Genomic DNA, 19,743 nt, shown 5'->3' on the forward strand with positions numbered 1-19,743 from the left:
TTATACTTGACTCCCGCGGTACGTTACTCTACGGCGCGGACGACCTCGGATGCCAAACAATCATCATGCGGATCGCGCGTTACGGCGCAAGTATGGGTGCACTTGCGGATGCTGCTATGGAGGTTTTCTATCCAAACGTCTCCGGTTGAGGCTGAAAGGCATGACGATGTCGTTCACGTCGCACGATAGGCGTTGCTCCTAACAGTCTCGATAGATGCCGTTGACCGGGTGATCACTTCTATGGCCATGATGAATCAAATGAGAGAATTCGGAGAGGCATTCCTAGGGCGGGATATGTTCTCGCGTCTGGATTTCTGGACAGAACATCTTCCATTTCACCTTCAAGAGAATGTCACTCGCGACCAATCCTTCTACCGTGGATACGCTGCCCTCTTCGAAGCTATACATGTCGTTCTCGCACGCTCCGACGATTATCCGCCTATATCTACCCCAAGCGCCATACTCGATATGATCACCAACATGGACGCAGACGGGCAGCGCTTCGTGGCGTACTACATGGAAAGGGGCGGCTTAATCGAGCATGCGCTGAGTTGTGTAACCCATCTGGCCAAGTGCCATTCGCCTCTCGGCGACAGAGCCTTCGATCAGGCCGCATCACGGGAGTGGAACGCGCTCCCTACCTGCGCAAATGACCTGGCGTTCTACCTCGTCAGAAGGAAGATCGGATTGGATCCAAGGCAGCAATGGGGTCCGTACAGGGACGCCCCTACCAACGTTCGAGAGGAGGAGGGCGACAACGAGGAGTTGCACGGTGAGGCGACATCGGCGAATGTCGATGACGAGCACATCGATAGAAATGACGAACACGGGTCAAACCGTCGCTCCTTCCCTGTTGAGCGAGCTCTGCGCTGGATGGTACCCGAGTGTTTCCAATACATGGCGGCAGATGCCTAAGTCATTGGCGCATCGACTTTGATCTCTCTGCAGCTACTGGTCGGTACGTCGGCCAAGTCGAATATCGACTAAGTATCGCATAGAATGATCTGCTAGATGCAAGCGAGGGACTTGGGATTCGAACCCGAGGAACGTTATCCCTGCTTTAGCGTTTTGCTAGGCCTTGCGTCATCGTCGTCGTCAACAGGAGGAAGCATCATCCCTTTGATGTGGTACACCGTACAGATACCTTCCTTGCTTCTCAAACGAGGCCTATCCGAGCCATTCCTGGCGTCTCGAGATAAGCAACCTCACAGGCATATAAGAAGGCATTTTTTTCGACGACCCAAACAATCTCCCCAGCTCAGATATTATCCCCAACTTCCCCTGAGGTAGCGCATTACACCTTCGACCCTTCGGATTAATCATCGGTTACAATGCGTGACGCTGATCAGCGCAAGTACGGTTGCACATGCGGATCCTGCTCTGGAGGATTCCTGTCCAAAAGGCTTTTGTACAGGTTGCAATGTGAGTCGAACCTGCCAGTTGTTAGGACGCACGTACTGACTGTTGATGCAGCATCGACTGGGATGACGCTCGACATGCTGAAAGAAACGAATCGATTCAGGACTTGGGCTCCTCGCGTTCCACTCCCCATAACGGCCTTCTCTTCGGACTCATGCATATACCATTTGCCTCCGCACCTCCGCGGGAGTATCTATCGAACCTTTTACGACGGATACTTGTGCATTTTCGGGGCCATCGTCTGCGTCCTTAAACGCTCTGGCGACCATGGACCGCCGATCCCTACGCCGGCAGCCGTGCTTGACGAGCTGCGGACCTTGGACTTTGTCAAGCTGCGAGCAGTGCAATTCTACTTCGACAAAGGTGGTTTGATAGAGTACGCGCTGGATCACGTCACTGCCTTCGCCGCGGACCAGTCACCTCTCGGGGACGGCGAGTTTGATTCCCTTGCTGCGGAGGACGACTTGGAGATCGACGAGGACTTGCGGCAGTACTTGTTTAACCTGGATCCCGCCTTGGTATCGTCCGAGGGACAACTGGCGAGAGAGTGGAACGCGCTGCCGACCTGCGCTAACGATCTCAAGTTCAGACTGGTCAGGCTGAAAATTGGGCTCGAGCCGACCAGGCGTTGGGGCCCTTACCCGAACATCCCTGCCATCCTAGGGCCAGAGGAAGACGAGGACATGGATGGAAGCGAGGAAGAGCTGGTCGCCGACGCTTGAACCTCAAGTTTGAAGCTCGAAGACCTGTATGTCACGCGTTGTCTTCGTTCAGAAATTTACTTAGCGATTCCCGGGTTGGTAGTTTCCTGCTTGAAAGACAAACGAGCGATGCACATCGCACTCGAGGAAATTCTGACTTGTTGTAATATCAATCCGCGCGGTTTGCGATGACTGTTGTGAGCGTTGTATGTTGCTGGATGCATTTCCAGGCCCATCCAGCCGCGTAATATCGAAAATCCAACCACCGAATTCGAAGGTGTACTTGTACTGATCCGATTGATGAACTGAATGAAATTATGCACTACCCGCCAGTCTCAACGCGTGTTATACAACCGTAACGATGCTCGAAAGCATGTCCATCTTGCCAATATAACAAGCACAAAGTATATGCAGACACCGTCGGGTACAATACACGGGAAAGCTAGCCCTGTCCATAATATAAAATACCTTCATCGTCCTTTGCGAGGTCGTTTAGAAGTCGCTCCGGTGGCAGATGTATCCACGGAAGATATGGACATTGACCGACGAGACTGGGCGAAGAATGATCAGTCGTCGTGAAATATGGCGGTACGATCGGTGACATACCGCCTTTCTTGATCGTCCTCTCATGCTCACAGAGCTCATAACGCTTTGTCCCCTTCCGTCCGGCGAGCCCGCCTCCGCATCCCCGCCGTCGACCTCCATAGGCGTCCCAGTCGTCGGCGTCTCCACGACCGCGCTCCCTTCTGCATCTGCTTCGCCGTCCCCTTCCGCGTCCGCGCTGTCCTTCTCCAGGAGCTGGGCCTTCAGCACCCTGATTTCCTGTTCAACGCGATCGACGACCTTCTTGGTCTCCACGAGCGCCGACGCGGCGTCCATGACGCCCTCGAGCTGCTGAATGTTCTCGCGCGTAGGCATGATGAGCCGGAGGTGGTTGATGCCGAGCTCTTGGAGACATTGGATGATCTTGGGCGCGTTGGAGGAGGGTTTGGGGAATGGGATCCTGGAGGAGCGGAGGTGGGCGGCTTGATGGGATTTGGTAGCATTCGTGGCGGGAGGGTCCATGCGATGAATACAATTGAGGGCGTCTAATGGGATCATATCAGTCGGTGCTCATAGGATGGAAAGGTAGCGGCATTACCTTGCGCGAGTTGTTTCGCAGATTGCTTGCGCTGAACTGGCTGGCCGAGACTGATGACACTGTGACCAGCACTGACGCTTGGGCTGTCGATGTCTCCGGCGGCGGCGTTGACGCTGCCGTAATTTTTCTTCTTCTTGTTCTTCGAGTCGCTGACAGCACCGACAGGATTCTCATCGTCAACAGGAAGATCAGGAAGGCCGGAGTCGATACCCAGGAGCGTGCGCAGAAGCTCGTCGCGGTCTTTCTTGAATCGTCGCTCTGTTTGCTCTAGGCGCTTAATCTCCACGAACAATGCTTCCTCCTCCGCGATCTGTTCTGGCGTTCGGGACTCTAACGAAGCGACATATTTCTTCCTCGTGACTTCTTGCTCTATGACAGGCACGATGTTGAATTTGATGCGTCACCAAGCAAACGTCGATCGTACCTTTGTCGAAGTCAAAACTCTGGAGCAGCTTAATCTTGCTGATTTCATCGCCTGGCCATGGTCGGTTCCTGACGAGCTTGCGGCAGACACTGCAATATCTATCTTTGAGGTCCTGCGGGACGCTGGAAGTCAGACGATGAAAAAGCGAGATACGACCGTAACGCGAGTTCTTACCTCCAGAGACCGGGGTACACCACCGGGATAGTCATAGCGATCATGAACAACATAAAAGCGAGCATCATACTCCCGCATCAGGTCGAAGAGGTAATCGGTCTCTTCCTTGGTCCATTCGGGATCTTTGCGGAGTCAGTGGCGCGTAGCGGTCGGTGCCCGGGCACAGTACCTTCTAAGAACCTGGTATACTCGTCTAGGGAATAATCGTAGACGTTCGGCTGGACGTTGTACTTGGCGAAGGGGTATGCTAGATGTCATCTGTATCGTCAAATTCTGTACCAGGAAGCATAACTCGATCTCACCTGCACTAGGGTCGGAACTGGCCTTCACCCAGTGTCCGAGCTCCAAGGAATCCTTCCTCGCCTCATTCTTGAACGATCTCCACTCCCTGTAAGACGCGTAAGACGCGTCCCGTACAATATGAAGAAGTATACCATTTGACGCTCCCACTGGTTCCGAAGTTGAGTTTCTGCTTTAAACGCGGTTTCGCGAACTGCGCTTGCAAAGAGGGCGTGGAGTCGCCAATGAGCGAATAAAGCTCGCGCGAGATGCCATCCGGCTTTCGTTTTCGTTCCTTGGGTTGTGTCGCAGCAAGAAAAATATCTGACTGAGAAGGACCGGTGGAGGGACCAGGAGTCGGTAGAGAGAGCGCCGAACGGACGTCGGCAGCGGATACCCCAGCCATGGCAAGGACCGCAGGTTGGCGGCAATCGAGGAAGTGCTTGTCGAGCACAGCCACTTTATCTGCCGTCTGCCACGGCATCCGTCAAGTCCGATATGCTTTTGTGCACCTTTCGCGTGCTCGGAAATCTCAAAGGGAAGCATAACATGGCCCTGACAGCTTGGCTCCGACCACATCTATTGCTTGCTTGGACTTCAGGATGCAGGACGTTCTTTTGATCGGGATGGGCGGGGTTGGTGCTACCTGTACGTGTACGCAGTGTGGGAGGTGTCGAGTCGGCTTTCCAACATCAACGTAAATACCAGACGCTCGTGTGCTAGAACGCGCCGGCGCACATGTCACTGCGATTGCGAGAGGCAGTTACGAAGCGATACAAAGTTAGTCACCCAAGATACCAGTATGACGGATACCAGTACTAACACCACCATCGGAGTTGTGCAGGCACCGGGCTTGATTTCGTTGGCAAAGCTATCGAAGAGCAGGGGGGAGAGATAAAAGCATGGAGGCCATATAGAGGTACGGTTTCGATTCGCTCTCCCTGGAACACCGCACTGAAATTGTTATAACACCTGCGGCAGTGTTTCGAGACCTCGGCAAGCAAGCTTTGGATAGGTCCTACTCGTATGTGGTGATTGCCACGAAAGCCATTCCGGAGGTACAGACAGTCGCTCAGCTGGTGGCGCCCCTTCTGTCGCCGGAGTACACGCGGTCCCATCCACAGCCCGTCTTCGTGCTGTTGCAGAACGGCCTGAACGTGGAACGAGACTTGTACGAAGCGTTACAAGGCGTCAAGTGTGCGGATGGGCAACCATGGCAACCCAAAATTATCAGCGCGGCTGTATATGTTGCGGTGAACCTCATAGGGAGGAATACCATCCAACATAACCAGAAGGTGTGCATATCTACCTCAAGCAAACAAAACCATCATCAATTTGTCGTTAGGAATTTCTCAATATTGGCGTCTACCGAATGGACGATTATTCACGGACGGAAAACGATTCCGAAGAAGCGCAGCTCTTGGGAAATTTTACTCAGTTGCTCCGTGAGGGAGGGAGCACCGCGAATATCTTCCCCGAGATCCAGCGTCTCAAGTTCAAGAAGAACATCTTGAACTGCGTATTCAGCTCGTTCTCCGCGTTATCGGGATATACCCTGCACAGCGTATTCCGCAAGAAGTCCGATGATCCTGCGCAGCTGAAGCCAGTCGTGGACCCGATCACGGCGCCGCTCATCGACGAGCATGCCATTCCCACCATTCGCGCCATCATCGATGAAGTCGTGGACGTCGGCCGAGCGTATGGATTCCCCGATACAGAAGAGACCGAATCCGGTGTGGCGAAGATCGCGGACGGCGTGTTTCGGCGCATGGAGCGGCTACATACCGTACCCGACAGCAAGAACATCGTCAGCATGCTCTTGGACGTCCAGAACAGCAGGCCTATTGAGGTGGAGTGCATCGTCGGGGAGGTGGTGAGAATGGCCCACGCGAAGGGCGTGCCCATTCCGGTTCGTTCCTTCCCTGCGATGAGATTTCTTGAGTAAACGAGATTGACCCTTCCACAGCGGCTGGAAGTCCTCTATGCTTTGTTACTAGTGAAGCAGAATCAGCTTTTGCAAGGCGTCCGTGCGCCAACCAGCAGAGGAAAATTCTAGCGCTAGGCTAGGTACTTATTATTCGTGGACGCTCTGAGGTTGAGATATATATAGAAGCGGAGATAAAACTTGTTTTTCCGCGTTCCCGCCAACGGAGATTCGTTTGTGGAGTTCACTGAGGGAAGCACATAAGGGATAGGTCAGGTCCATCCTATAAGCCAAATACCGGGTTCGCCGCTGCGCGGGATTTACACCTGGAGATTTACAGCGAACAGGAACTAGATCGGCAACCCTTTGGTGAACATGGAGGGCTGCTCGGGATTAGCCCGGGAATGAGGTAAAACTACTAGACTGCCATGCCTAACGGTGTGGCTGCGATTACCCAGCCAGCCGTCAATCTACACCAACATCGAGGGCTATGATTCCTATCCGCATTCTGACCCTCAACTTTATGCTTGACCCGTTTCTGTGCTGCTGCTGCAGTGACACTGACTTGGATTCTGATGGCGCCTCGCGTAAGGACAGCGCGAAACGTCCGATCTGCGCCAAACCCTCGTTGCTGGACACAAATGGTATGGTTCCGGTGGATTCGGGGCAAGAGCGCATCTGATCAGCAGGGATAAGCGAGAAGAAGTGCTTGGGCAGGTTTAAGCGAGTTAGCTTCCATAACGGATGCATATAGCGTATATATGAAGATTTTTGGTTGACCTCCAACATGGTATACCGCGTTATCGATGGATCTTCCAGGAAAGGCGACACGGCGTTAAAACGCATGTCTCGGTCTCCCATTGCCTGATCTTGTGAGGTACAAATGCACAGATGACTGATGAGCGTGAAGGTCGAGACTGCGGGAGTGCCTTGAGCACATCGTGGTGAACGTCAAGAGATCGACGGGACACAGATTTAGGGATGCCCGGTTGCAGTCGCTGAAGTCTATTTAACTCAGGCATAATCCTCGGGCCGTCCGGGGAGGATCACATCGGCGCTAAGCCCAGCCCAGGTGATGCTCAAACAGGGCAAGGCAAACCCATATCAAGGTCAGCGGCAGCCCGGGAACCGGGATCGCCGCCGCTCGCTGGGTGGTGGTGGTGTTGGATTACGAGCGTAGGTCTGTAAACAGAAAAGGCCCACCCCGAAGTTTCACGGTTTCAGTGGGCGCGTGGCCGACGCGGGGAGTCGGTGCGGGCGAAGAGGACGCCGGCGCGCGATCGCGAAAAGTCAGGACAGGCAGGATTGCCTCAAACAGCAATTTTGGCCAAGGTCGAAGGCTCGAAGGCACGTCGATAAGGGACGAAACCGCGTCAATTTGCAAAATGTCATCATGGATTCCCACGAGGGGAAGCTCTGACACCGAAGTTGGAGGGTCTCATTTCAGATCCACAAACCGGCGACGCGCTCGACAGGGCGGGTCCCGCTTTTATATCATGGCCCCTTTCAACCTTGGCCCGCCGATGACCAACCCATGCCATCCCTTCCGTACGTGTACGAGGTTACTCGCTACTGCCAGCGTGAGTCCTGGCGATAGTACAACAACAGTCATCGACTGAATCACGTCTTTGTTAGTCGCTACAGCAGCGGCGGTTGTGTATGATCATGGTCAGTCTCTGGATTTGACGTAGGAATATACCGCGATTATATTCATAGACCTTCGTCAGCACTAACGCTCCAGGATGAGGTGACTTGATCAAATGCTCGTGATCAACTGTATCTTCAATCCTCATTCTAGGTCGAGCTCATTTGGAAGAAGAAATGGAGCGCCTCGCATTTCTTGTTCTTAGCAGTGAGTGATATTTCTCCTAGCATGCTACGTTCTCGACCAACGGACTACTTAGAACCGTTATTTGGGCGAGCTGTTACTGGTGTGAGTTGGGTTCGTTGATTCAGGGTGTACTCTCATTGATAAACGCCGGTTCAGGGCAAACGCTATAGGTTCGTCAATGTGGAGCTGTCATGAGCTATATATTAATTTCTTGAGTGTTTATAGTGTTTATGAACGACAGCCTTCCATCAACGGTACGTTAATCATAGGCTTTCTTGGATACCGACTAATCGGTCACAGTTGTAGGTGTTGCATCTGATCAACTTATCCAGCAGTTATTTCTGACGACGATATGCTGCTTCTGCTATTAGCTGTGAGTAGATGTTCCGTGAGTAATGAAGCAATCGTTCAACCGTACACTAGGTTCCGACTGGCTAAAGGTACAAGCATGGCTTAGTTTCGCGGTCATTTGGACAGTCCAAGCTATTATGATCTACCGAGTCTTTGCCATGTACTCAAAGCCCATGCTCGCCGCTGTTTTCATGGTTGGCTGCTTCGCCATCGAAGTGGCGGCCACATCAGCAATCCTCGGGATGAACGATGGCGTGCAAGGTGAGTCATCTATGCTGTGTAGTTGTTCATGCGGGTTAATCCTTGAACTAGTAACGGCCATACCTTGGCCTGGCATACATATGTGCGCACCAACACACGCTTCAAAACATATCTATACCGTGTGGATACCCGCCCTCGTCTTCGAACTCGTGCTGTTCCTGCTGGCGTTCTATAAAGGCTGGAGACACGTGCTGAAGTTCAAAGGCGGTAACTGGTGGTGCCCACGCCTTCTATCCGGCATATTGATGCGGGACACGACTCTGCACTTCCTCGCGTGAGCTTCCTTCATCTCTCTGCATACAAAACATTCACCAACACACCCAATAGGTGCTTGGTGCTATACCTGGGCAACGCACTCGTTTGGGCCACGCTGCCTCCGGCGTGGATTGAGGTGTCGGAATGCTTCGCGGTCGCGGTAACCTGCGTGATGGGCAGCAGGTTGATACTCAACCTCCGCGAGGCGTACTATCTTCCTGCAGCGACGGAGTTCGTCGGGCACGAGACCAATTACTACGACCACCGGTATTTCAACACCGATATACCGCAGCCCCGCGAATCTTCTTTCCGGGTTCGACGGATGGGATCGGAGGATGGAAGCGGGGATTTCGATGGCTACGCAGGGGGTGGGGAGGAGAGCCATGAGGTGATGGATATTCGCAGCACCCGCAGCCAGCTGGGGACGAGTTCCAAGGCGATCAAAGATGTTGAAGGGGGGGAGGTCGACATACATCGCGCGTCGTCCATGCGGGGTGAAGCTTGCTCGAGTACCATGCTGTAGCGTTGCATGTGCGAGCACTCGGAGGGCTAGATTATCGCTATGGTCGAACCGGATGCATTTGTAGCATAGACTCATCATCATTGTATACATGCTGTCCCACATAATTCGCGAATGCAGGGAATGCCTAGTCTGTCGAAGATGCTCGGCGCTTGCCTTTACCAGGGGATGGTTCCGGGCGTCCTCTTGAAGGCGCAGGTGGCTCGTCTTCGTCGTCTTGCAGTGATGGTATCGTCACTTGTATCGGCAGTAGCTCCCCTGGTGACGGTGATGCATGATTCACATGGTCATGAATAATTAATTCCCGAACGTTGTACATGAAAGTCGAGCACATGTTTGATGAAACATGCGGAGAAATTGAATGGATGCTTACCTGTCCGACGATCCTTGAACTGGACGAACAAAGATTCCCAATTGTTCAACGATCCCTTGACAGACGCTTTGCCGTCCAGGACTTTGTACTCCACGATCAGCACGCCCCGTCTGTACGCGTCCTGATCGCGCACGCTGCGGCAAAGCTCGAAGTCATCCGGTGAGCTGAGTTGCGGGACATCGCTACCGTCCTCTAGCGGTGGCACGTAGGAGTACGCATGGGAGGCAATCGCAGAGAGGTACTCTGATTTGAGCTCGTTGATTGTCTGCGTCTGCGGGACCTTGGGGAGGAAGATACTGAGTTTGTGAGTCTTGATCGTGAGTTGGTAGAACTTGGGCTGGACACGGGGAGGCTATAGGGATAAATGTGATCAGTCCAGTCCATGCATGGGGTTCAGAAGTGCGCTGACCATGATATCGACGCGCACACCGAGTGGCACAACGGCAGCGAGGAGAAGGCTAACGCGCCCACGATCACCTGACGGAGGACAAACCCCCCGAAATCTCATTGTTGCAACGCCTTGGCCTCGAGGCCGCGGACCCCTTCACACTTGTAATCACTTCGCTTGCCCCATTGCCAGCTCAGCAACCTGCGGGAGACGCGCCGGGAATATATAAGGAGAGGAGGCCGCCGCTTGCAGGCACCGGACGCCCAAGATGCCGCTCATCGTCCCCCTCCTGCGATTGTCGATGCTCTTCCTCAATGTATATGACACCTTCAAGACTCTGAAGCCACCCGCGCTGTCGGCTCGCACGGGTCGAGTCAGCGTACGGGCGGCGTCCCAACGAAAACGGGATATGAAGGGCGTGCTTGCCATCTGGATCGTTTGGGTCGGTGGTTGGACTGAGTTTTCGGCCTGTGGCGTGTGGCTAACGAAAGGGGAATAGGCGTGCTTTGCTACGTACGAAAGGACGGTCGATGGCATGATCCGATTCTTTATCCCGTTTTACGACGAAATCAAGTCGTTGCTTATACTATTCCTGATAGTCTCGCGCTCAAGGGTGCGTTATTGCGACTAACCTGTTTCCCGATGTTGACATCTTTCCGCATTCAGGGTGCCGAGCCTATCTATCTGCACGTTATACGGCCGCTGGTCAAACCCTACGTTGTTACTCTGGATGCCCTCCTGGACGTCGTGCACGGAGTGGGCGATCTGCTCCTGTTAGCTGGCCGCATACCCATTCAAGTCGTCTCTTCCTGGTGGCATGAGCGGCTGGGTTTTCGCGAGGCCGGCGCTCACGCGACCGGTCACGAAAGGGCTCCAGATCCCCCAGCCCCGCCTGAACCTGCATCACGGCCTTCCGTCTCTTCTCAGTCATCTGCAAGCAGCATTCGGGGCCAAACGGTATCCGCACCCCAGGTTCCTCGATCTGCTTTTTCCGATGCGAACCCAGGCCAGACCTCCTCTATGCGCGCTCCGCCGGCATATGAGATCTGGCACCCACCTCCGCCTGCGTACGAAGACTCGATGGCGTCAGAGGCTCCCTCACATGCTTCCACTACTTCCGGGTTACCTGCTTCTAGCCTCGCGGATGAAACCTGGAGGCAATATCCTGCATTTCCGTCGGCATATCCAGTTACTCCAGCGCCTCCTCAACCGAAACTGCCCCCCTTGGCACACGCGCCACCTTCGATATCAACGCTCTTCCCAGTAGTACCGGAACAAGAGACTCCGAGTCAACCCGAATCTTCGAAGACCAGGACGAGTCGGAATCATCCCCAAGCTGTCGCCGTACCCGAGTGGGATTTTGAACGGTCGCTCCAGAGCCGGCCTGAGCAGTCTAACCCCAGCTCAGTGTCCGACTGGAGCGACAACGACGAGATGACTGGGGTTCAAACCGGCGACACCAACGCCGGAGAAGTCGTTGAAGGTGAAGAGGTCGCGATGGCGGTGGATAGCAGCGAAGAAGAGATCGAGGATGACTTCGATGTTACGTTACGCACTCCCCCAGCACGACCGCCGCGGCGAAGACGTGTCGTGCCTTCAATCCATATTGACGAGGTTCTGCGACCGGTGTCCATCGCCATTGACTCACGCTCGACATCTCTTACCACCGTTGGCAATCGCCTGTCTGCCTTACCGAGTACCACCGAGGAGTCGGGCGCATCGGGGACGGAGAACGCTCCACCACCGATCTTGGCCGGGGCGAAGAGGCCTCTTCCTCGGGCAGAGCGGGCAGACATGGCTAAGCGTGGCCGCACTGTGGCGACTGCGAACAAGAGGGCGCCGTTGACGCGCGCTCGCAAAGCCGCCGCTTCGCCGGCGTTCCAAATGACATACTCCGGTGACGCATCGGGTGAGCAAACCACGGAGGAGCAAGACCGTGCTTCCGCGGACCGTCGACCTAAGCGGCAGCTCGCTATCACCGACACGCGAACTGCGGAACGGGCAACGCGGGGCCCTGCACGGGCCCGCCAATCGGCGGTGGGGGCGAGCAAGGGCGGGAGGGGTCAAGATAGACCAACCAGAACTGCGGTACCGCCTCGCACCGGAGGGGCGCGAGCAAGCACGCAGGCCAGCCGTCCCCGAACTTGACCCAATAATGGTCTTCCCGGATCCTTTCCGGCAAATGATGGTCTTCTGTACGATAGCATGAGGGCGGGGCCGTGCAGAGCTGTTGAACCCTTCGTTGGTCCTGCTTGACACAGCCCGCACCTCCCCTGGACGATCACTCAAGAACTACAATCCAATGCATCCACATCCGCATACACCACAATGTATATATTAGCGTCCACATTACTAGACATCAATTCGATAAGAATGAGCATTGGTGGCTTCAATAAGACCGGTTATATTTGCACAGGATTAGGTGTGAGTAGGCTGTGCATGGTTGCAGTCGCAATCTTTGTTGTTCTCTATTTGTACGTATCCTTCCTGGGCTTGACCATTACCAGAACCTATGCTCCTTCATGACTGCGGTCTGGCGCAGCCCCTCTCTCACTGCATGATGATGATTGGCATTCATTCAACGTCAGCGCTTGGGATTCCCTATGGTCTTGCAGCGGTCCCGGGCGCCTCGTAAAGGATTGCCAATAATCTTCACATCATGCACCACTGGAAGGGCGCCCGGGTAGACAACTACGCTTGATCCGTCCAGAGTTATGCTCTGCGGCACTTGCTTCGATTTCTGTTGACATCAAGTACTGTGAGAAGCGCGGCTCTCAGATTGCTGGACATGCATCGTGGTCACTGAAGTGTACGTCTTTCGATTATGCTGTTAGTCACTCGGATGGACGACTTCCCCGCTAGCTTCCTTGATTAGTACCCAATCCATGGCGTCGGCGTCCAAGAGATCGAGCCAGAGCTACTTAGGTCTGCTGATCCAAGTCGTCTGTATATCATGTTCAATGGACGAATGTGACACGGGTTACATGCTGTGTATACTGATGGATCAAAGTTTGTCTGCTCCGCCGCTGGATTACAGACATGACCTGCAAGCTATGCGCATGCTGGGTTGTACCGCCCGATATGCACCCGCAGTTTCACTGATTCGCGCCGATCCAGAGCGTCATGTCGAACGTTGTAATGCGGCAAGAACATCGAACCTATGCTCTATATATATATCGACACGGAGTGCTCGGTGATGAGCTTTCCAGCGTCGGCCATGTTGGCGAGTGGGGCGATGTGTGCGGCTGGCATGGATCGTGTTCAAGGACTTGTTAACTCTCGTTCTCTAGATCCGCGACAGTACATAACTGGAGGATGCGCAATGACCTGGAACCAGCATTCCCGGCCTCCTGCGCACCTACCGAACCCATTCTTTGACCTACCCCATAAACCGACGAGATGCAGCAGAACTCAAAGAATTCTACCAAGGGTCGGTCTATTCCGTCGAAATTGAACCACATACCTAAGGACCAGGTAAGCTCTGACATTTAAGATCAAGTTGCCTCTAGATGCTAATTCAAGATTGGTAGATCAGTAGCTGGGGTACGCGCATGGTGTCGAAGAAGACGATGCCTTCCCCTGGTCCCAATACCAGTGGCGGAGCTTATAACACGTTCTCTACGCACGGCAACTTCGAGTCCCTACAGCTGCCTGCGCAACCGAATGTTGCAAGTAATCCCAGCGCATGGTCAGCGCCGGTGACGCCAAACCCGAGGAACGTGCCAAACATGCCCAGGTCATCCTCGTCCTTAGACGGCGCTCTTGGTCCAGACTATATGCACGCAGCCTCCAGCTCGGCGGCGGCGGCGGCGGCATCGCGCTACGGACATACGTCCAGGCACGAATCGTCTGGCAGCATAAGCAACCCGACGTATCCCGGAAGCACGAATGCTGCGGCGACGTACTACCCCACGGCTGGCGGCCATCCTACTGCGCACAACGCGTATCCGACCAGCGCTCCATATTACCCTGCTTCCTCAAGTCAGCCAACTAGTAGCTCGTACCCATATGCGAGTCAGGCAGGCTATCCCTCATCCCGCTCCGCAGCATCAGCCTCCCCCAACCCTGCCTCAGCAGGCAGCTATTCTTCGCAGAACTCCCAAGGATCTGCCCCCCACGCAAACGCCTATTCATCGTCCCATTCCTATGGCTGCCCACATGGCTCATATGGGTCCAGATAGTGCCTTATTTGGATCGGTTCCGTCCCTCGTACCTACACCACCCAACCCTCCACTATCCAAGAAATTTAGAGGGGGGGGGGGGCGAAGAGTAGTCACTCTCGTTCCAGTTCCTGATATCGCGGACATAGTACTGTCGGCAATAACATTCGTCTCGACTCTGACTTCAAGTATTTCTTATTCTTCGTAGGGTAGCCCCACCTAGTGGCACGTTCACTAATATGTGACGCCTTGTTCTACATGTATCGTATTAAACGTGCAGAGCGCTCGAGGCGCCAGTGACCCAGTGTACTGCACGTAGGATGCTCCCCACTATTTCGAGTTCTTCCCCATCTCTTGGCGCGTAAACGAGGATCTGCATTACAGTGAAGTTAGGTGGATGCCGGATTTCATCAACTCTTTCCCGCGACCAAACTTACGTAGCCAGGAGACAAGTCGGGAATCGCGAACTGTTCGCCCCAATATGCGCGGATGACCTGCACGGCGTCTGCAGGAGACAGCAATACGTGGAAGGCCCCGTCCTCTGGAGGCGCATGGGCGATCTCGCACTGAAGCGCGTCGGCAGGAGCCTTGTTGAGGGTGGGCAGATCGGGATTCGCATATATTGCGACGGATGTTTCGCCCCCTGCCCTCGACGGCCGTACGAGCGTGATACGAGGATAGTCCTCGTGAACTCTCTCTGTCAAAGCGAGAATTTGCTAAGATGCAGTCGTGTGAGATTCGAAGACGGAATGTTAACCGAGCTCAGTTGCTGACCTCTTTGATGTCCGAGGATAATTCGTCAACAATCTGACGATGCGGAAGTGGACTGCGTTTTCCATCCCGTACGTGAGCCCTTGAATCTCCTGATCCGATGAGCATCTGCGTACCGTGCTCTCATTTGCGGACGTCCGCCTCGGCGAGGAGGGATGGACCCCAAGGGAAGAAATTGCAATGCGGGCTCGTTTTCCAACGGTCTCGAGTCCCGTAAATATGTGGCGCCCAGAAGTTGTTTCATCCAAAGTTTGGTACTCCTGAGGTAACCATAGGGAGTGGGCGGTATCCCTCCTGTGCCTTTCTAAATGTCGTGGGTCCATGACATGCATCAACTATCGCCGAGACTCACCGGAAGATACCCACGTCATGTAGTCATAGAGTACTAGAGCGGCGCCTACGACCATGAAGCTACCGACGATATATGAAACCATTGAGGACAGCCGTAGGGCAAGCGGATGCGTAAAAAAAACAGGATATATGGGTCAGAGGAGCCTCATCAAAGTGGAATTTTCTCAACCTATGTTGGCGAGTATCTCGGCAGAAAGATAATGACGTTCAAGCATAGCATCATAGTGAAGTCGGTGACAGGCTGGACTCCACAAATGAGTAGCAACATCATGCGTAGCATCAGCAGTCGTACGTCCGATTCAGACGCTTTTCCGACTTAAGTCCAGGTTGGAAAACGCGTAGTCCGGATCGTACTCAGGACGTTGTCTAGTCATAGTCAAAGCAGGTTACATGTTATTCCAATCGCTGCACGGTGGTTCGTTACGTATACAGGGATATAACGTCGTGGCTGTGCGACGCTTGTAACCTCCGACCTTGACCGTTGTTGGCCTGCGATATCAAACATGCCTGTTCCTTGGGAAGCTCTCATTCCGTTCGGTATGCACAGTAATTCATGGATGGGCGCATGAGCTAAAGCTGAGATGGGATATAGCCCTAGTCACAAGCATGCTTGGTGCAGCTGGAACGCTGCTAAACACGTCCAAGCGGGCACAGAACCAGGGGAAGGTCAGTAAACATGGGGAGGTTCAACTATGCCGACCAGTTCTGACATTTATTTTTAGCCCATCCGGTATGGCATTGATGCATGGGACGAGATGATGATGGACCGGGACAAGAGGCTGACGGGACACTTCCGGGGGCAGTCTGTACGCGTCTCTCCCTCGTTCGCGCTTTCGGAATGCTCATATGAAGATGCAACGGGGAAGTCTGAGCCCATAGCGCCAGAAGACTTCGCTACCAACAGCGTATGGTTTGCACAGAAGACCGGTTAAGGACGATTGTTGCGCATTTGCTCTCTTAATATCAATACCCTCACAAACTACGAGGATCATCCACCGAATCGTCAATGTCTTTCGTCCAGCTAAGAAACCAGCATGAACCACAACGTGACGAAAACGACGCATTTGTGAGATCTAAGGAATTATGGAAGGCGAAGCAGAGATATGTGCCCCATGCATCCCGAATTATTTCTGCACACCAGTCAGGATGGGATTCTTAACCTCGTGTATCGGAGTCTTCCCTGCGGGGGTACCGGGTATAGTCTTCTTGAGGCCCTGCAGGCAGTCACAATCCGTGTGTCAGAGTCGATCCACCGGACACCATATATTTCACTAACAAGCTTCTCGAACATGCAGTTATTGAGTGGGCGTTCTTGCTTTCGGCAGAGATTGTAGGCATGATTGTTGTGCTCAAGGCAGTTCCAATGCGCCTCGAATTCCTTCGCGCAATTCTCGCGCATCTTCGCAATGCTGGGTTGTAACTGTTAGCCCGGCTTTTGAAAACAGATGCCAGTACAGTAGATACGCACAGGTCCTGAGCACATCGAGTGACTCGCCTTCCTTCCTTCAGGCAATGGGCGGGGTCGCGGTTCTCCTCTTTGCAAAGCATGAAATCATCTGCACATTCATGACAAGGGCAATGTGGAGGACCAGAGTATTTGGATAGGTATATGAGCGACGTCCCCGTTAACAGCCCCTCAGTTCGATTCGCATTGCAATTCTGTTTGCCACGTACCATTGTACTCTTGGCAGTGAGCACCAATGAAGAACGCGGCGCTCTTTAGAGGTGCGCTCGTGGCCCCGAGCTCGGACACTTTGGGGACGGCCTCCGGAAGCGGGGTCGGATCAGCGTATGGGGACTTGGACGTCCGCGGGCTGATGTAGGTCGACATTGTCCGCCTTTTCTACTACCAGAGATCCAGCGCAGGCAGCGAGCACCGTAAATGCAATGATGTGGTTGGCGGGAACAAGCGGAGGCTACGGCAACGTGACCGGCACGAATATTCGCGTTTTCGGAGCACGCTGGCGCTCGCTTGAGTTGACCGCTATGTCTGCCGCCAGTCCTACAAATCCAGATGACCCGAAACCTTCTCGCGGCCCTGTATATCAGGTGGAAACTACAGGAAGCTACTGGGGCGACTTGATAGCCGCGGCAAAGGTCACCACTTCTCCGGTAGAAACTATGCGCGAGCTGACTGACGAATAAGGTAGAGGATATCTATCAAAGATGATGCTCAGAGTATGGGACAATGGCCCTGCACTCGAAACAGTCTTCTGAGCGGTATCGCCAGTGGTGTAGGAGTTGGCGCGATACGAGCCATGAGCGCAAGTATGTCTCGGCGCCATGAACTTCCCTCCGATTCCTCAATAAGGCTGAACATTTGCAGGTATACTCACTTCCTGTAACTGGGCTGTTGGAACATTCATGTTGGTTTCTTTGGGTACATGGTACGCGGTCTTCTGCTCTCCTCATAATGTACATTGAATCATTCGATCCACCAGGCAGGTCTGTCAGAGCGCACGTATCGAAGAGCACCGGCGGGTACAGCAGGTGGTCGAAGAACTTCCAAAACGGTTCGCGAAAAGGAAAGCCGATCCCTCCCGAGATGATAATGTATCGGCATCCTCACAATGAACGTAACGACATCCGCCTCTTCGAGAGTGGTAGTCGCCACGATCGGATTTGTACGTACACGACACGCACTATGGAAATCGCATTATTGCCAGTGAAGTATTTGTCGGAATCACTCGACCCAGCTCGAAAGCATGCCTGTTGCGCCGGACAATAGAATGCGAACTCGCAGGGAGGTCAGCGCCAGCCACTCCTGCTTAACCTTTGGTGTGCGAACGATGTTTCAGATTTCATAGCTTCACGGTGGGTTCAAGGCTTCGATACCATCACAGGAATCTGAGATTTCCTCCTTGAATAGACAGACCCACGTTCAAACCCCATCTCAGGCGATAAGCGGTCTATTTCGACCTAACGAAGCAGGCTTAGAGTAGCAAAGCGACAGCATTATCGATAGGCGCCAGTACGTATGCGGACGCTGATTCCCCCGAGCATGACGGCTTGCCCGTTCGTTATAAGATCGCCTCCTTTGAGGCTCGAACGCTAACGTCGACATCTCAGCCGTCCCCATGTCTTATTCGACGCAAAAGATGTACTCAAACAGGCCTCGACCAGTACAAACGACTGATTCTCGTACTTCATCCCATGTGGGACAGAATCTAGATAGCCTGGTCGCGTATTTCCCATGCCCTGTCGGCCCTCAAGAGGCAGCGAAGGTCGCCGACGTCGTACCGGTGGCATCGTACTCCTGGATTGACTCGGACTCGAGGACACCTACTATAGCAGTCCCAGGTACCAGCCTCCAGGAGCGCGCAGTAGTCAGCTCACTAGACACATTCCATCTTCAGGTTCTCCAGCTATATGGACCAACGCCAACCCGGAACGAGTTCCAGCTGACTCCGGATTTACTATCATCCATCAGAATGCATATCGCATGGGCAAGACCATGTCTCCTTTAACCCCCTTGTTCATCGCCATAGATACCTTCCGAGGCACGGACGATTTCGAGTACAAGTCGTTCGACCTTGTCACGGATCGCAACAATCTGCGTAAGCTTCTTCGATGGACGCAGGGCTCCGCAAAAGACTTCCGAATTGATATCGACTTGGCGGGTGATACCTGCCTCTTCACGCGAACGGAGGCGATGGACCACGAATGGATAGATTACTTCTGTGGGTATGGCCACCAGTACAAAATGGCGGCTACGAAGTTGCCCAGACGCTGGGAGGCTGCTGCGTCCCATTACCGGATAATATCTATGGTACGTGCGACCTCCAAGAACGCACGATCTCGAGCTGAAGTGGGATCCGTCTAGAAATTCGGAGACCTCAACATCTTGCTCCGTTCTGCAGTTGATGCTTGTACGGGAGAGCAGAGCGTCGAGTCGTTGACTAGTTCATTCTCGGCGCTCGGCTCTTCCGACGGGACGAGTAGCGATTCGGCGGATCGCGTGGTGTCGGGCGTGTCCGTCAAGCAGAGCCACCCACGCGAGCTCGTCCCGCAGTCTTCGCTGATCGAGCTGAAGACTCGTTCCGTACGCAAGGAAATGGATTGGGATGAAGTATTCCCTCAGTTGTATCTGTCGCAGACTGCTTGGCTCCACATCGCCCGCCACGAGAGGGGCAAATTCTCCGCGCCGGAGAAGGTGGAGCTCAGCAGTCCGCAGATGCTCGCTCACGCCAAAGAGGCGGAGGAGAGCACGATGGGAATGCTGAAGAAGACTCTCGAGGAAGTGCTAGTCGTCGTCAGACGCGAAGGAGAGGGCACACCTCTATGCTTGACGTGCATCGGAGGAAAGCTGAGCCTGTACAAGAGAAAGCTAGGGACGGGAAAAAACCATCGATGAGTTATTCCTGGCTCGTTTCAGCCCATAGACAGAACGGTCCGGCTCCGACACGAACGGTCCATGCGA

At 53.9% G+C, this 19,743-nt stretch overlaps 11 protein-coding genes across 11 annotated transcripts; 7 read left to right on the forward strand and 4 right to left on the reverse strand.

Annotated features, from left to right (window-relative positions):
• Positions 1–240: 240 nt before the first annotated feature.
• On the forward strand, positions 241–2,167 carry PUNSTDRAFT_142490 (uncharacterized protein; the record flags this gene model as incomplete). The annotated part of the gene is made up of 2 exons (XM_007381933.1): positions 241–772; positions 1,474–2,167. The coding sequence occupies 2 exons, from the start codon at positions 241–243 to the stop codon at positions 2,139–2,141; spliced, it is 1,200 nt and encodes a 399-aa protein (XP_007381995.1). The 3' UTR covers positions 2,142–2,167.
• Positions 2,168–2,590: 423 nt separating this feature from the next.
• PUNSTDRAFT_63753 (SWR1-complex protein 4) lies at positions 2,591–4,544 on the reverse strand (the record flags this gene model as incomplete). Its single annotated transcript, XM_007381934.1, has 8 exons — positions 2,591–2,671; positions 2,727–3,208; positions 3,262–3,630; positions 3,686–3,797; positions 3,860–3,981; positions 4,029–4,106; positions 4,162–4,247; positions 4,294–4,544. 8 exons carry the CDS (start codon positions 4,542–4,544, stop codon positions 2,591–2,593), a joined length of 1,581 nt encoding a protein of 526 aa, XP_007381996.1.
• Positions 4,545–4,690: 146 nt separating this feature from the next.
• PUNSTDRAFT_100038 (6-phosphogluconate dehydrogenase C-terminal domain-like protein) lies at positions 4,691–6,273 on the forward strand. The gene is made up of 6 exons (XM_007381935.1): positions 4,691–4,786; positions 4,847–4,918; positions 4,983–5,057; positions 5,120–5,433; positions 5,484–6,047; positions 6,105–6,273. Exons 1-6 carry the CDS (start codon positions 4,741–4,743, stop codon positions 6,192–6,194), a joined length of 1,161 nt encoding a protein of 386 aa, XP_007381997.1. The 5' UTR covers positions 4,691–4,740; the 3' UTR covers positions 6,195–6,273.
• A 2,949-nt stretch (positions 6,274–9,222) lies between these two features.
• PUNSTDRAFT_142493 (uncharacterized protein) lies at positions 9,223–10,161 on the reverse strand (the record flags this gene model as incomplete). The annotated part of the gene is made up of 3 exons (XM_007381936.1): positions 9,223–9,538; positions 9,654–10,005; positions 10,063–10,161. The coding sequence occupies 3 exons, from the start codon at positions 10,159–10,161 to the stop codon at positions 9,408–9,410; spliced, it is 582 nt and encodes a 193-aa protein (XP_007381998.1). The 3' UTR covers positions 9,223–9,407.
• Positions 10,162–10,309: 148 nt separating this feature from the next.
• PUNSTDRAFT_28484 (uncharacterized protein) lies at positions 10,310–10,866 on the forward strand (the record flags this gene model as incomplete). Its single annotated transcript, XM_007381937.1, has 3 exons — positions 10,310–10,483; positions 10,541–10,654; positions 10,708–10,866. Coding segments are annotated over 3 exons (447 nt in total), but the record flags the coding sequence as incomplete, so codon positions are not given.
• Positions 10,867–11,835: 969 nt separating this feature from the next.
• On the forward strand, positions 11,836–12,189 carry PUNSTDRAFT_112332 (uncharacterized protein; the record flags this gene model as incomplete). The annotated part of the gene is made up of 1 exon (XM_007381938.1): positions 11,836–12,189. The coding sequence occupies one exon, from the start codon at positions 11,836–11,838 to the stop codon at positions 12,187–12,189; it is 354 nt and encodes a 117-aa protein (XP_007382000.1).
• A 1,251-nt stretch (positions 12,190–13,440) lies between these two features.
• Positions 13,441–14,222, forward strand: PUNSTDRAFT_43383 (uncharacterized protein; the record flags this gene model as incomplete). Its single annotated transcript, XM_007381939.1, has 2 exons — positions 13,441–13,515; positions 13,572–14,222. 2 exons carry the CDS (start codon positions 13,441–13,443, stop codon positions 14,220–14,222), a joined length of 726 nt encoding a protein of 241 aa, XP_007382001.1.
• A 247-nt stretch (positions 14,223–14,469) lies between these two features.
• On the reverse strand, positions 14,470–15,406 carry PUNSTDRAFT_43384 (uncharacterized protein; the record flags this gene model as incomplete). The annotated part of the gene is made up of 5 exons (XM_007381940.1): positions 14,470–14,574; positions 14,639–14,917; positions 14,976–15,027; positions 15,089–15,272; positions 15,325–15,406. 5 exons carry the CDS (start codon positions 15,404–15,406, stop codon positions 14,470–14,472), a joined length of 702 nt encoding a protein of 233 aa, XP_007382002.1.
• Positions 15,407–15,809: 403 nt separating this feature from the next.
• PUNSTDRAFT_84585 (NADH dehydrogenase alpha subcomplex subunit 8) lies at positions 15,810–17,234 on the reverse strand. Its single transcript, XM_007381941.1, has 7 exons — positions 16,998–17,234; positions 16,792–16,879; positions 16,600–16,732; positions 16,190–16,537; positions 16,046–16,129; positions 15,916–15,989; positions 15,810–15,860 (listed from the first exon to the last, which is right to left on the reverse strand). The coding sequence occupies exons 1-4, from the start codon at positions 17,152–17,154 to the stop codon at positions 16,448–16,450; spliced, it is 468 nt and encodes a 155-aa protein (XP_007382003.1). The 5' UTR covers positions 17,155–17,234; the 3' UTR covers positions 15,810–15,860; positions 15,916–15,989; positions 16,046–16,129; positions 16,190–16,447.
• Positions 17,235–17,305: 71 nt separating this feature from the next.
• PUNSTDRAFT_84587 (uncharacterized protein) lies at positions 17,306–17,913 on the forward strand. The gene is made up of 4 exons (XM_007381942.1): positions 17,306–17,420; positions 17,501–17,591; positions 17,650–17,710; positions 17,765–17,913. The coding sequence occupies exons 1-4, from the start codon at positions 17,310–17,312 to the stop codon at positions 17,895–17,897; spliced, it is 396 nt and encodes a 131-aa protein (XP_007382004.1). The 5' UTR covers positions 17,306–17,309; the 3' UTR covers positions 17,898–17,913.
• An 864-nt stretch (positions 17,914–18,777) lies between these two features.
• Positions 18,778–19,677, forward strand: PUNSTDRAFT_132583 (uncharacterized protein; the record flags this gene model as incomplete). The annotated part of the gene is made up of 2 exons (XM_007381943.1): positions 18,778–19,092; positions 19,147–19,677. The coding sequence occupies 2 exons, from the start codon at positions 18,778–18,780 to the stop codon at positions 19,675–19,677; spliced, it is 846 nt and encodes a 281-aa protein (XP_007382005.1).
• Positions 19,678–19,743: the final 66 nt, after the last annotated feature.

The sequence above is a fragment of the Punctularia strigosozonata genome, assembly GCF_000264995.1.
Source record: "Punctularia strigosozonata HHB-11173 SS5 unplaced genomic scaffold PUNSTscaffold_4, whole genome shotgun sequence".
NCBI classification, from domain to species: Eukaryota; Fungi; Basidiomycota; class Agaricomycetes; order Corticiales; family Punctulariaceae; genus Punctularia; species Punctularia strigosozonata.